This window comes from Microcaecilia unicolor, chromosome 1 (genome assembly GCF_901765095.1).
Source record: "Microcaecilia unicolor chromosome 1, aMicUni1.1, whole genome shotgun sequence".
NCBI lineage: Eukaryota > Metazoa > Chordata > Amphibia > Gymnophiona > Siphonopidae > Microcaecilia > Microcaecilia unicolor.
The window spans coordinates 470,098,526-470,112,002 of record NC_044031.1 but is presented as its reverse complement, the minus strand read 5'-3'; the positions used below and the strand labels follow the sequence as shown (position 1 = coordinate 470,112,002).

Genomic DNA, 13,477 nt, shown 5'->3' with positions numbered 1-13,477 from the left:
TCAATTTGAGATCCAGACTGGTTCATCTGGAAAGACAACACCAGGCGGGGGGTTTGGCAAAAGACCTGCAAGAGCTCAGGAGGTGCCGGATGGAACTAGAAAAGCTACAAATAGTGCGGGTGGAATTTATGAGGAAGCTTCTCCAACATAAATTTTATGAATATAGTAATAAGTCAGGGAAAATGCTGGCCAATTGCCTTAAGGCTAGGCAGAGAAATCACACCATTACAAAAATTAAAGGCCCAGGGGATCAGCTATATTACAGGGATGAGGAAATTAGAACTCAATTCTTAACTTTTTATAAAGAGCTCTACAAAAGGGAATTAGGGTTGGAAGTTGCTGAGGTGCGGCAGAGTCTTGAGGGACTTGGGCTGTCCAAACTGACTAGCGAGGAGAGCCGTAAGCTGGAAGCTCCATTTCGTCTTGATGAAATTACAGGAGTTATTAAGAATCTTAAGGGAGGAAAGGCCCCAGGAATGGATGGCTACTCCGCCAAATTTTACAAACTTTTTGCGGGGGAAGTTGGACCTTTGTTGATGAGAGTGGGTAATGCCTGTTTTGAGGGTCGGTCATTGCCCATTAATATGCATGAGGCGGGAATATCTCTGCTCTTAAAGCCAGGAAGGGACCCGGCTATATGTGGGTCCTATAGACCAATCTCGCTGATCAATCTAGATATAAAAATATTATCAAAAGTATTGGCAGACCGGCTAGGTGCAATCCTACCAAAATTAGTACATACTGACCAATCTGGGTTTGTTAAGGGCCGGCAGGTAGCAGATAATGTACGTCGTACACTGCATGTTATATGGGAGGCTAAGAGACAGGATATGCCGGTCACTTTACTCAGTACAGATGCAGAAAAGGCATTTGATAGGGTGGAGTGGCCCTATCTATGGGAAGTTATGGAACATATGGGAGTTGGGACTGGTCTATTGGGATGGCTCCATAGGTTATATGAACGGCCAATAGCTCGATTAAAAATCAATGGTGGGTACACGTCGACATTTCAGATAGAACGTGGAACTCGCCAGGGCTGCCCATTGTCTCCGCTGCTCTTCGCGCTCTATATAGAGCCGCTAGCGCAGAAGATTCGAGAATCTGCGGATGTAAAAGGGATAGTAATTGGGACTATAGAACACAAATTAGCACTATTTGCGGACGACGTGTTATTTTTTGTGGGAAGCCCTGCATTGACCCTTCCGAACCTGATGGTAGCTTTAGCAGAGTATGGACGCATGTCAGGCTTTAAGATCAATTATGACAAATCGGAGTTGTTGGGGGTTTCCATCACACAGGCCTGGATGCAAGAGCTCATGCGAACATACCCATTTCGTGTGAGGCACGATAAGATTAAATATCTGGGGGTCAGGATACCTATAGAGATTTCACAATTATTTAACCTGAACTATATACCACTTTTTCAACAGGTACGAGCAGATATGGAAGCATGGACGGGGAAATGGCTGTCATGGTGGGGGCGTATAGCAGTTGTCCGAATGAATATTTTACCTCGAGTGTTATTCTTCTTTCAGACATTACCAATATTGGTGCCTAAGGGAGAATTGGAGAAATTGCAGAGAGCTCTTTTGAGATTTATTTGGGAGGGCAAAGCGCCTAGGCAAAGCAGAAAGTTGTTATGGAAGTCAGTTGATTTGGGGGGACGAGGGGTTCCAAACCTCAAATGGTACTACTGGGCTGCTCAATTAAAGTTCATCTCCGCATGGAGCCAAGACAGGCTTTCAGTGGTGGCCCAACTTGATCAATCTATGGTGCCGAATCAATGTCTAAAATCAGTACTTTGGGCCTCCTTTCCACGTAGGAGGTACACAACATTGACTTCCAACCCATTCGTGCAACACCTCTTAATATTGTGGGCAGTGGTTAGAAGTAAACTGTGGCAGTCCAGGCTCACCTCATCTTACGCATACATTGGGGGGGAACCAGGGTTTCAGATAGGGATGGGTCATCCGGTGGCAAGGAGATGGGCAGAGAAGGGGATAATTTGTTTTAGAGATCTACTGGATGATGGACAAATGGTTCCCTTTGTAGAGCTTCAAGAGCAAAATGGGATTTTAGAAACTGAACAATTCTTCTACATACAAGTCAAACATTATATACAAACACAAGGGTGGTTAAAGGCAGACCCGGAGGAGTTTGAGGGCCTAGAGAACATGTGGAGCTCCTTGGGAAAAATGAAAGGTACTATCTCTATATTGTATAAATTTTTAAGGGGTAGGACCTTTGAGAAATGTCCTTATATGCTTCAATGGGAACGGGATTTGCAGAAGGAATTTACAGCACACGAGTGGAAGGCAATTCTGGCTGAGGTTACTAAAGCCTCAACCTGTGTGCTGATAAAGGAAAATGCTTTCAAAATCCTGTCACGATGGTATTATACCCCACACAGATTGCATGTTATGTTCCCAGGGACATCACAATGGTGTTGGAGATGTGGAGTTGAGGAGGGGACCTATCTACACATTTGGTGGTCCTGTGCCAAAATACAGGTCTTCTGGGGAAATGTTGCTACAAAGATAGCAGCCCACACGGGGAAGCCATTCCCGTGTGAGCCTCAATGGTGTTTGCTTGGATTGGGTAATAGACGAGGAGCTAAATGGCAGAGCCGGTTTAAAAGAATGTGTTTGGCAGCAGCAAAAACTGTCATAGCAAGGCATTGGAAACAATTAGAGGCACCCTCAGAAGAGGACTGGCTCTTGAAGCTATCTTTGATTGGTGAAATGGAGAAATTTACGGACAAAAGACTGGGACGTTATAATGAATCTTCAGAGTTATGGACTCAATATCGGAGTTTAGCCCACATGACATAAAACTTAAATGTATAACCTGTTGGGGAGGGAGGGGTGGGGAGAGGGAGGGGGATGGGAATATTTTGGATTGTATCAGTGAATGACTGTTTGATAAGCAACATATTTGTTATTATACAAAACCAATAAATAAATACAAATTAAAAAAAAAAAATTCAGCTGTCACTATAAAGCACGGTTATGCAAGTTTTTTAGATATATTTCACCATGGTTGTTCAACATCATGGGTCGTTTTTCACTTCACACTGTTAAATCATACATGCACTGGTCCACTACACTTTTTGCTTCTCCCTTTCCTTGCATCCTTTTTCCATACCAAGATACATTCCCTTTTTCACTCTGTGAGGCACTTCACATTATTACTTCCTTCAGCCACTTTAGGTCTGTATGACAGAATGAAATGTATTTTCCCTATTTTTTCATTGTTTTGTCAGCCCTTGTATTTTACAGACTCCTCTTATTGCACTGTGTGCACTTTAGCTGTCAATGTATGGCATGCTCCAAAGATTGCTTTTCTGATACATTTCACAATTTTTTTTATCATCATGGGTTGTGTTTTTTTTTTCACACACTGCTTCCTCCTTTTTAGGTATGATTTTTAAAAAAAATGTGTTGACATCACACTTACTTCTTTATTCTTTTTATTTTCTCTTTTTCTTCTTTATTGCAATAATTTCCTTTGTGTATTCATTTCTTTCATTGTACTGTGAGACATATTACTATATTACTGGCCATAGTACTACATTTTTAATGTATATTTCTCACTATTTGTCTTTCAGTAGACATTGGCATCAGAGCAGAATCATATAATACTGTTTATTAAATATTGTTCATGTTTTTCTCTTTCATTGCACTGTGAGGCACACTACTATATGGTTGGTTGCATCGCTGCACACTTTTCACCATTAGTCCTTTAGTGGATATTAGAGCAGAATCAGGTCACACATTTTTCATGTTTTTCTAAAACGTTGTCTTTCTCTTCGCTGCACAAACACATTTTTTCTTTTATGTTTCATGATTCTTGCTTTTTTTCTTTTCTTCTTTTATTAATATTTTTGAATAGTATGTTTATTCATATTTACATAGTCATGTCAAATATACTTCATATGTTTTTTCATGCTCTTCTCAAGTCTATAGAGAAGAGCATGAAAAAGATATGAAGTAAATTTGACAAGACAACATATGAAATAAATTTGTATGTTTCATTTTGATTTAAAAGAGCAAGGTTTCATTCAGACTTTTTTTTTTTTGTTACATTTGTACCCTGTGCTTTCCCACTCATGGCAGGCTCAATGTGGCAGGCAATGGAGGGTTAAGTGACTTGCCCAGATTCACAAGGAGCTGCCTGTGCCGGGAATCGAACTCAGTTCCTCAGGACCAAAGTCCACCACCCTAACCACTAGGCCAAGGTGTGATTGTTTTTTCATTATTATAAGCATTTTCATCTTTCAAGCCATGCCATTACTTTTATTTCAAGTTGATTGTATTTACATGTTTTAACATGTTGTTGATTTTGTACTGATATTTGTTCATATTTGTTGTTGTTGCCATTATTATCCTGGCATCTTTGTTGTATATACATTTTTAATGAATATAGGTTGTTTTATAGTTCTTTTGGCATATTTGTATGCATTAATCTTGGATATTTTTAATTGATGTTTTTATATATTTGTTTTTACTTTATCTTTCTATATACATATATAAACTATTGTGTAATTTTTTTTTCTTGTTTTTAGACCCCTGGGGCAGGCACTTAGCCAAAACATGGTGCCATGTAGGGTCCTTTTAATAAAGTTCTTTTTCCATCTATGTCAGCCTCCTGTTTTTCCTTGGAAGAGCTGTGTTGGCTACACTACTTTTCTCTTTGGTCCTTACTCTCATAGTATTTCCTGATCCTCCATTCCTGTGGTTTTCTTTGTTTACCCTATACATGTCACTATCTTAATGTGCTCCAGACACGTTTTAAAATATTCTTTATTTTACCAATTCACCCTCAACATACACACAACCCCTTATTACTGAATCAGCTCAATCCTTCTTGCATGATGTATATAAACTAATGTTACATTTAACCTATAGAAACCAATACCAACAATAATGTTTGAACCAAATTGTCTTTCAAAGACCTTCACTGTCCCTTAGGCTATATCATATAAAGACTGCTTGTTTTATCTACACCCAATTATCCACAAATAAACAAACAATTTTTGTTATTAAGCATCACATGCACTCAAGATCTTCATTTAACACAACTCGCTATCACCGATGTGAACAGTTACCAGTCCTCAATGAGATAACCCAGTTTGCTTCAAACCAAGCCATTGTAATAACCGGTAGTCTTTTTGATCTTTTGATGATTCTCAAATCCTCAGTGGGATGGTGCAAATTGTTCCTCAATGAGCAGCTATGAAGCGCTTTTAGATGCTTGCTAAATTGGTTCAATAGTCTCCTTCTCCCTGGTGCTTCAACAAATAAGAGAGCTGCATTCAGTGTCTCTAAAATTGGTCAGATTCCCAAACATTTCTCAGTTCCTCTATGAGTGACCGCATTTCGTGGTACTTCTTCAGGAGCAACCACTTTCCATATTCTCTGTAATACCCAACAAAATATACCATAATCATACCCAACTCTCATAAATCGACACCACATGAATATCATCTTTTATCATATTGTTCTTAATACTATCTATGGCTGCTTACCAGTGGGACTGCCGTCCAGCCGCGCACTCAGATTCTCACTCCTCAGGCTTCATGCCCTTACATTCTACTACCTAACCTAAATATGCGAGACCAAGCCTACCCCACCCTGCTATTAATGGAAATACACCTTAAATCCACTCTACCTCCATGTTTAGGCCATTCGGGGCCACCGTATTCCAAGAAAAAATATAGCGTTGCTCAATCGACAGCAATACCTCACTAACGTCACCCCCCCAGGGAGATTAACCTGGAACAAAACCACACGTTTAAGATCTTCAATCATATAATTTTCTGTTATCCAGTGAGACACCAACGGAGCCTCTCTCCTTTGGTGTCTGATATTACTTAGATGCTCAGCCAATCTTTGTTTCAATTGACGTTTGGTGTGGCCAATGTAATACAAAGAACAGGGACACACAATGCAATATACAACTTTATCACTAATACACATGGTCCTATTCTTTAAATAGAATTTCTTGGTGGTGCCCAGGATGGCTGAACTGCTGGTTGTCAAAGAGTACCTGCAGTACACGCATTTCCCATACGGGGAGTGTAGACCTAAAGAAACTCTGAAATTGATCTCTTAAGCAGTTCCCTTAAATTAGACCTGCATCTATACGCAATCTTGGGATGCTCTGTGAACACCTGATGCACAGCGAGAACATGCCAATACCTATGTATAATGTATCCTACCAGAGGAGCCTTATGAGAGTAAGGAAGCACACATGCCAAAGAATTATGCATATCTTTTTTGCTTGGATAAGAGCAACCAAAGTCTGTGATAGTATAAAGCCCTTTTGTAAGTTTTTTTAAGAACCCGTAATGGGTATCCCCTTTGTAAAAATCGTGCCATCATATTGCGAGATTGTGCTTTAAATTCTACTGTGGAAGAACATAACCGCCGTAGCCTAAGGAATTGCCCGACAGGAACACCCTTCCTCAATGCAACGTCATGAAAGCTGGAATAATGCAACAGGGTGTTCCTGTCGGTCTCCTTCCTAAAGATAGTGGTACCAAAGCTACCATTTAGTAATTTCCTTATTTTAATATCCAAAAACTCTATCTCAATCTCATCTATCCTGGCTGTGAATTTAATATGGGCATCCCCGGTGTTAAGGTAATCAATAAACAATAACAACTTACTTTTAGATCCCTTCCAGAACAAAATGACATCATCAATATACCTCTTCCAGAGCAAAATATTGCTATGGAATGTAGAGGTACAGACATGATCTTTTTTGAATTGTGTCATATAAAGACATGCTAATGACGGTGCGATGGTAGCACCCATGGCTACCCCGCTCGTTTGAATATAGAATCTCTGCTGAAATTCAAAATAGTTATGGCATATGACCAAATTTAATAACCGCTGCAAAATTGCAATCTTAGAAACTGGGACTTGTGCTTTTGCAAAATACTCAAAAGCTATTTGTATTGCTGCCCCCTGTGGGATATTGGTGTACAAGGCCACCACATCAAGCCCTACTAAATAAACACTATCCAGCCCCTCAAGCTCTACGTGATCCAGCATCTGGATAAAATGAATGGAATCTCTTACATAGGAACTGGCTTGGCTCACAAATGGACGTAGCAACCTATCCATATACTTTGACAAGGGTTCTAGCACCGAACCACGAGTGGACACTATAGGGCGGCCAGGCGGGCCCATCAAGGACTTATGGAGTTTCAGAATAAAATAAATGTAAGGGACCCTAGGCTTCAGATGACACAAAATATTTCAGCTGCTCTTAGCTGAAAAAATTCCATCAGTTACTGCAGTCTCTATGCAGTCCCTGATTGTTTGTTGCAGCTCAGCAGTAGGATCATTTTATCAGGTACCTACCAACAAAGAAATCGCAGATGGCCAGATTTAGAAGAAAGAAGTTACTCTGGGTTCTCAATCTCCTGTCTACAATAAAGGCCAGAAAAACAAATGCATTACCCAGAAAGGTGATCACTATTAGCAGAGACATCAGAGCCATTAGTAAGATCTGCACCCCTCCTGAAAATTGGTCTTCCGGGTCACTGTTCTCAATGGATCTCGCACCTTTGTGTTGGTTTATGGAGACATTTTCTGCCACTCTTGTATCCAGTCGTAATATAAATCTGAACATATTCCCTTCTCATACAACAATAAAGAGAGATAAATTAATGATAATCACAACTGAGTGTGCTCATTAGAATTGTACAGTAAAATACTTTCACATATTGCCTTCTAAAGAAAAGTTCTAAAGGAGTTACTAGAAAGCACAGATCTGATTTCATAATACTGTAGTTCGCCACCATCTAGGCTTCAATGTCATTCAAATATTTTGCACTTTATTGAAATTGTGTCTAGGAATTTAAAGATTAGTATCTCTAGTCTTTTGGTATATGTGCTGTTTGTTCTATGCAGCATGCTAGTCCTTTTTTTTAATTAATAAGAAACAAAGAATCTATAGACACGATCATGTCACTCAATTACTTATTACATTGCACTGGCTTCCTGTCCAGTATCAGATCTGGTGTAAAATTTTGTGTGTAGCCCATAAGACTTCAAATCCATATTATTTGTTCACAATGACTGTTCCCTATACTCTCCCAGTTGCTCTTAGATCATTTAACACTCATCACACCTTGTTCTCTCAGCCTCAGCACATGCTCTGAATTTATTAGACATTCTGCTTTTTTCTTTTTAGCTCCACAACTATGGAATGACCTACCGCTCCATCTTCATACCGAACAATCCTTCCCTAGATTCAAGACAATTCTTAAAAGACATTTTTTTTGAAGTAGCCTTTGGTTGTCAGTGTGAATGCGATAGCTGCATGTGCATGTCAGGCCCCGTCGCTGCTTTCATCTATCCTCTGAATGTTTGTTCTCTCCCATCCTATTCATTTATGAAATTCCTTTCTGCCTTAATTTTAACCTGTACACTACTTTGACCTGTTTACCAGATAAAGGAGTCAATCAAAAAGGTGTGGAAAAATTTACTTCAAATAAATAATAACAATATACTACATTTTCCACTAAACAGAATGATAAAGAGAATCAGTATACTATTAAAGTATAATATGGAGGAAAAAAGAGCCTCACAGAGCTCCTAGACAATGTGACCGTCTATTGGAGCTAAAACGGATCTTAATCTGATCCTCTGTTCATCATTGGCTCTAAAAAAAACCTCCAAAAAGACATATAATTCATTACTCACTAACAGATATGAATAATTAAGAAAAATAACTGTAGTGACGTAACTAATAGTTCCATAAGATTGTTGCTTCACAATATATTGGAACTTAATGCAAAAAGAGCACTTATCTTTTATGCTAGAAGACTTCAAACACAATTCTTCAGATGCTCCAAGCCAACGATGGCCAGCGTTTCGAAAAAACTGCTTCAGGGCTTAGGTAGCGCTAGTCTTCTGTCAATAAAAAAAGATTCAAATCTTTAGTAAAAGGGCCCCTTTATTAGCAAACTGACTCTCACACCCACAGACAGGATCAGGGAGCCTTCTGCCCTGCCTTAGTCAGGATGCTGTTGCACTATTGCATAGATCATAAGAACATAAGAGTAGCCATACTGGGTCAGACCATTGGTCTATCTAGCCCAGTATTCTGTTCCCAACAGTGGCCAAGCCAGAACACAAGTACCTGGCAGAAACCCAAATCACGGCAATACTCCATGCTACCAATCCCAGGGCAAGCAGTTGCTGCCCCAGGTCTGCCTCAATAGCAGACTATGGACATTTCCTCCAGGAAGTGGTCCAAACCTTTTTTAAACCCAGAAACGATAACCGCTGTTACTATATCCTCCAGCAAAGAGTTTCAGAGCTTAACTATTTACTGAGTGAAAAAACATTTCATCCTTTTTGTTTTAAAAGAATGTCCATGCAACTTCCTCGAGTGTCCCCTAGTTTTTGTACTTTTAAAACAAGTAAAAAAAAAATCAATTTATTTCTACTCGTTCTACAGCACTCATGATTTTGTAGACCTCAATCATATTTCCCCTCATCCGTCTCTTTTTCCAAGCTTAAGAGCCCTAACCTAAGCCTTTCCTCATACGAGAGGAGTTCCATCCCCATCATCATTTTGGTCACTCTTCTTTGAACCTTTTCTAATTCTGCTATATCTTTTTTTAAGATACGGCGACCAGAACTGAATGCTGTACTCAAGGTGAAGTCACACCATGGAGCGATACAGAGGCATTATAATATTTTCGGTCTTATTCAACATCCCTTTCCTAATAATTCCTAGCATCCTGTTTGCTTTTTTGGCTGCCGCCGCCACACATTGAGCAGAAGATTTCAGTGTATTATTTACAATGACACCTAGATCTTTTTATTGGTTGCTGACCCCCATGGTGGGCACTAGCATCAGGAACTATGATTTGGGTTATTCTTTCCAATGTGCATCACCTTGCAATTGTCCACATTAAATTTCATTTGCTATTTGGATGCCTAGTCTTCCAATTTCTTATGATCTTCCTGCAATATTTCACAGTCCGCACATGTTTTAACTACCTTGAACAGTTTTGTGTCATCTGCAAATTTAATCACCACACTCGTTCCAATTTCCATATAATTTATAAATATGTTAATAGCACCGGTTCCAGTACTGATCCCTGTGGCACTCCACTGTTCACCCTCCTCCATTGAAAGAAATGACCAGTTAACCCTACCCTCTGTTTTCTGTACAATAACCAATTCCTAATCCACATCAGAACATTGCCTCCTATCCCACGACTCTTTAATTTTCTCAGAGTCTCTCCATAAGGAACTTTATCAAAAGCTTTCTGAAAATCTAGATACACTACATCAACCAGCTCTCCTTTATCCACATGTTTATTCATGTCTTCAAAGAAATGAAGCAAATTGGTGAGGCAAGACTTCCCTAGGCTGAACCCATGCTGACTCTGTCCCATTAAACCATATTTGTCTATGTGTTCCATAATTTTATTCTTTATAATAGTTTCCACTATTTTTACCAGCACTGACATCAGGCTTACCAGTCTGTAATTTCCCAGATCACCCCTAAAACCCTTTTTAAAAAAATCAGCGTCACATTGGCCACCCTCCACTCTTCAGATACTAGAGACAATTTTAACAATAGGTTACATATTTCTAACAGCAGATCAGCAATTTCATGTATACCATCTGGTCGATGTGATTTAATTTATCAATTTGGCTCAGTACATGTATTGCTCTGGTTTTACAGCCTGCCTAATCAATCACTAACACAGCACTAACATAGACTCCTCAACAATTACTGTGGATTCTTTTGGATTTGTATTAGGTAAATGAGACTTTTATTATTATTGTCTAAGATACACAATGATTAAGATATATATACATGGATTAAGCTATAAAGAGAAACAATAATAAAGAAACATCACATCACTGGTCATGCATCACTACATCCAAGCAAAGCCAGGAGTCTCTAGACCAGGAGAAGCAATAATAAAGAAAAAAATATACATACATCACATCACTGGTCATGTATCACTACATCCAGGCTCTTGTCATCAGCTGGGGGGGGGGGGGGCCTGTTTACAGCGATAGCCAGGAGTCTCTAGATCAGGAAATACAGTCTTCTGTGCAGTAGGTACGTTTACTCACAGGTGAGCTCCCAATTTCGCTGTCAGAGATTAACCTTTTTATTAGGCTTAGAACTCATGTTCAGAGCTAAGGAAAATTACAGAGTGTGTGAGAATTGTAGTCACATGCCTCTCTGTCCAGGTGGCCAGCCTGAACTCGAAACATACTCCACCTCCCCCTGCACATACCAAATTAATTAGAGTCATGCCTCATCTCCCACATTCCAACTTGTTTTTTGCATGAACAGGGAAAAACAAGAAAAAGTTACTTTTCGTCAAAAACAGAAACTTCAGAGTGTACCGTCAGCCAAAGCAGAGTTGAAAAGCAATCTTTAAAATCCTTCCATTACAGTACATCTTCAAGGTTCACCAAGATCTCTTTCAGTTCCTCCGCATCATCACCCTTGAAAACCATTTCCGGTACAGGCAGATCTCTTAGATCTTCATTCAGCTTCTGAACTATGGCCTTGCCCTACTTGAGTGCCCCTTTTGCTCCTTCATGATCTAATGGTCCCACGGATTCCCTCGCAGGCTTTCTGCTTCTGATGTACCTGAAAAAGTTGTTACTGCGCGTTTTAGCCTCTGCAGCAAGTTTCTCTTCATATTCTCATTTAGCCTTCTTTATTGCTTTGCATCTGACTTGCCAGTGCTTATGTTGCTTCTTATTTTCTTCATTTGAGTCCTTTTTCCATTATTGAAGGACATTCTTTTGGCTGTAATAGCCTCTTTCACATCACTTTTAACCATGCTGGCTGTCGTTTTCTCTTCTTTCCACCTTTGCAAATACATGGAATGCATCTGGTCTGGGCTTCCAAGATGGAACTTGTAAATAACATCCACACCTGATTTAGTGTCTTAACCTTTGCAGCCAATCCTTTTAGCTTCTTTTTAACCATTGTCCTTTTTTTATTATAGTCACCCTTTCAAAAATTAATGCAGCTACAGTAGATTTCCTTTGAGGGTTCATCCCAGATAGTAGCTCAAACTTGATCATGTTATAATCACCATTTCCCAGGGGACCCAACACCGCCACATCTCTATGCCCTGCACGCCACCAAGGACCAGATCCATAATGGCTTCCCCTCTTGTTGGTTCCTGGACCAGTTGCTTCAAGAAGGAGTCATTTATTACATCTAGAAATTTTCTCTTGCTGATGTATCATTTATCCAGTCAATATTGGGGTAACCTAAATCATCTATTATTATAGTGTTGCCCAATTTGTCAGTTTTCCTAATTTCTGCAAACATTTCTTCATCCGTCTGTTCGTTCTGTCCTGACAGATGGTAGTACACATGGAATTTCTATCCATAATGATTCCACGCTGCTGTGTCATGTGGAATATTTATTTTATTTAACTCAATTCCCTCTTTAACATATAGCGCAACTCCCCTCCAATTTGATCCTTTCAATCATTGCAATACAATTTGTACCCTGTTAAAGAGATTTATATATAACAAAGGCAGTGTTATGTAAATCAAGTTCATGCATATTCATTGTGGATATCCTGAAAACCTGACTGGCAAGGGGTACTCCAGGACTGGACTTGGGAAACACTGATCTACGCTACAGTGCCACAGCATCCTGACTACGCAGGGCAGAAGGCACACTGATCCTGTTTGTGGATGTGAGAGTTAGTTTGAAAATAAAGGGGCCCTTTTACTAAAGGGCATTATAAAATGAACTTAGCACATTTTAACATGGAACTTTCAAGTACATTAAGCACATTTTTAATGCTGCTATTAAACACGTGTTTTGTTTTTTGCAGGTACTGCACAAACTTTTTCATTAGGACATGAGTCCTGCTGTTGAACTTGCACAGTATTTTGAGTCTAAGGTTAAAAATATCAGAGAACAGCTTCCTTTATCTTTTGATTTTGTTCATCTTTCTAATTTAGATTTGGCTGGAATTCATGCAGATAGAATGTGGTCGCAATTTGAGGATATTGATGTTGCTGATGTCAGGTGTCTGTTACCGAGGTATGCTAAATCATCTTGTAGTTTGGACTCTTGTCCTGCTTACTTGATGCGGCATGTTTCAGCACCATTTCTTTTTGCTGTAACAGATTGGTTGAATGTGCAGCTTAGTGCTGGGGTTTTTCTGGCTGATGGGGGAAACATTGTGCTGATTCAGACACCCAAAGATGTATATGGAAAGATGGATGCTAATTACCTCCACTCCTTTTGTGGTAAACATGACAGAGGGTTGTCTTTTATGGCAAATGGATAGATATTTGAATCAGTTTAAAATTTTGCATTACTCACAATCTGGGTTTCCTAGGCAGTATAGCACAGAAACAGTGATGTGTGCTATTGCATTAGGAAAGAAGGTATTGAGCTAGGAAAAATGTGCTATTCTAATTCAGTTCAATCTCTCCTGCA

General features: G+C 39.5%; 1 protein-coding gene across 1 annotated transcript in view; it reads right to left on the bottom strand.

Moving 5' to 3' along the window:
• Nucleotides 1–13,477, bottom strand: part of LOC115458467 (histamine H3 receptor-like) — a 101,902-nt gene that overhangs the window by 57,614 nt on the left and 30,811 nt on the right. The window contains exon 2 of the mRNA XM_030188454.1: nucleotides 7,371–8,927. Within this exon, the coding sequence (XP_030044314.1) occupies nucleotides 7,371–7,641 (271 nt within the window). The 5' untranslated portion in view covers nucleotides 7,642–8,927. The remainder of the gene's footprint in view (nucleotides 1–7,370; nucleotides 8,928–13,477) is intronic.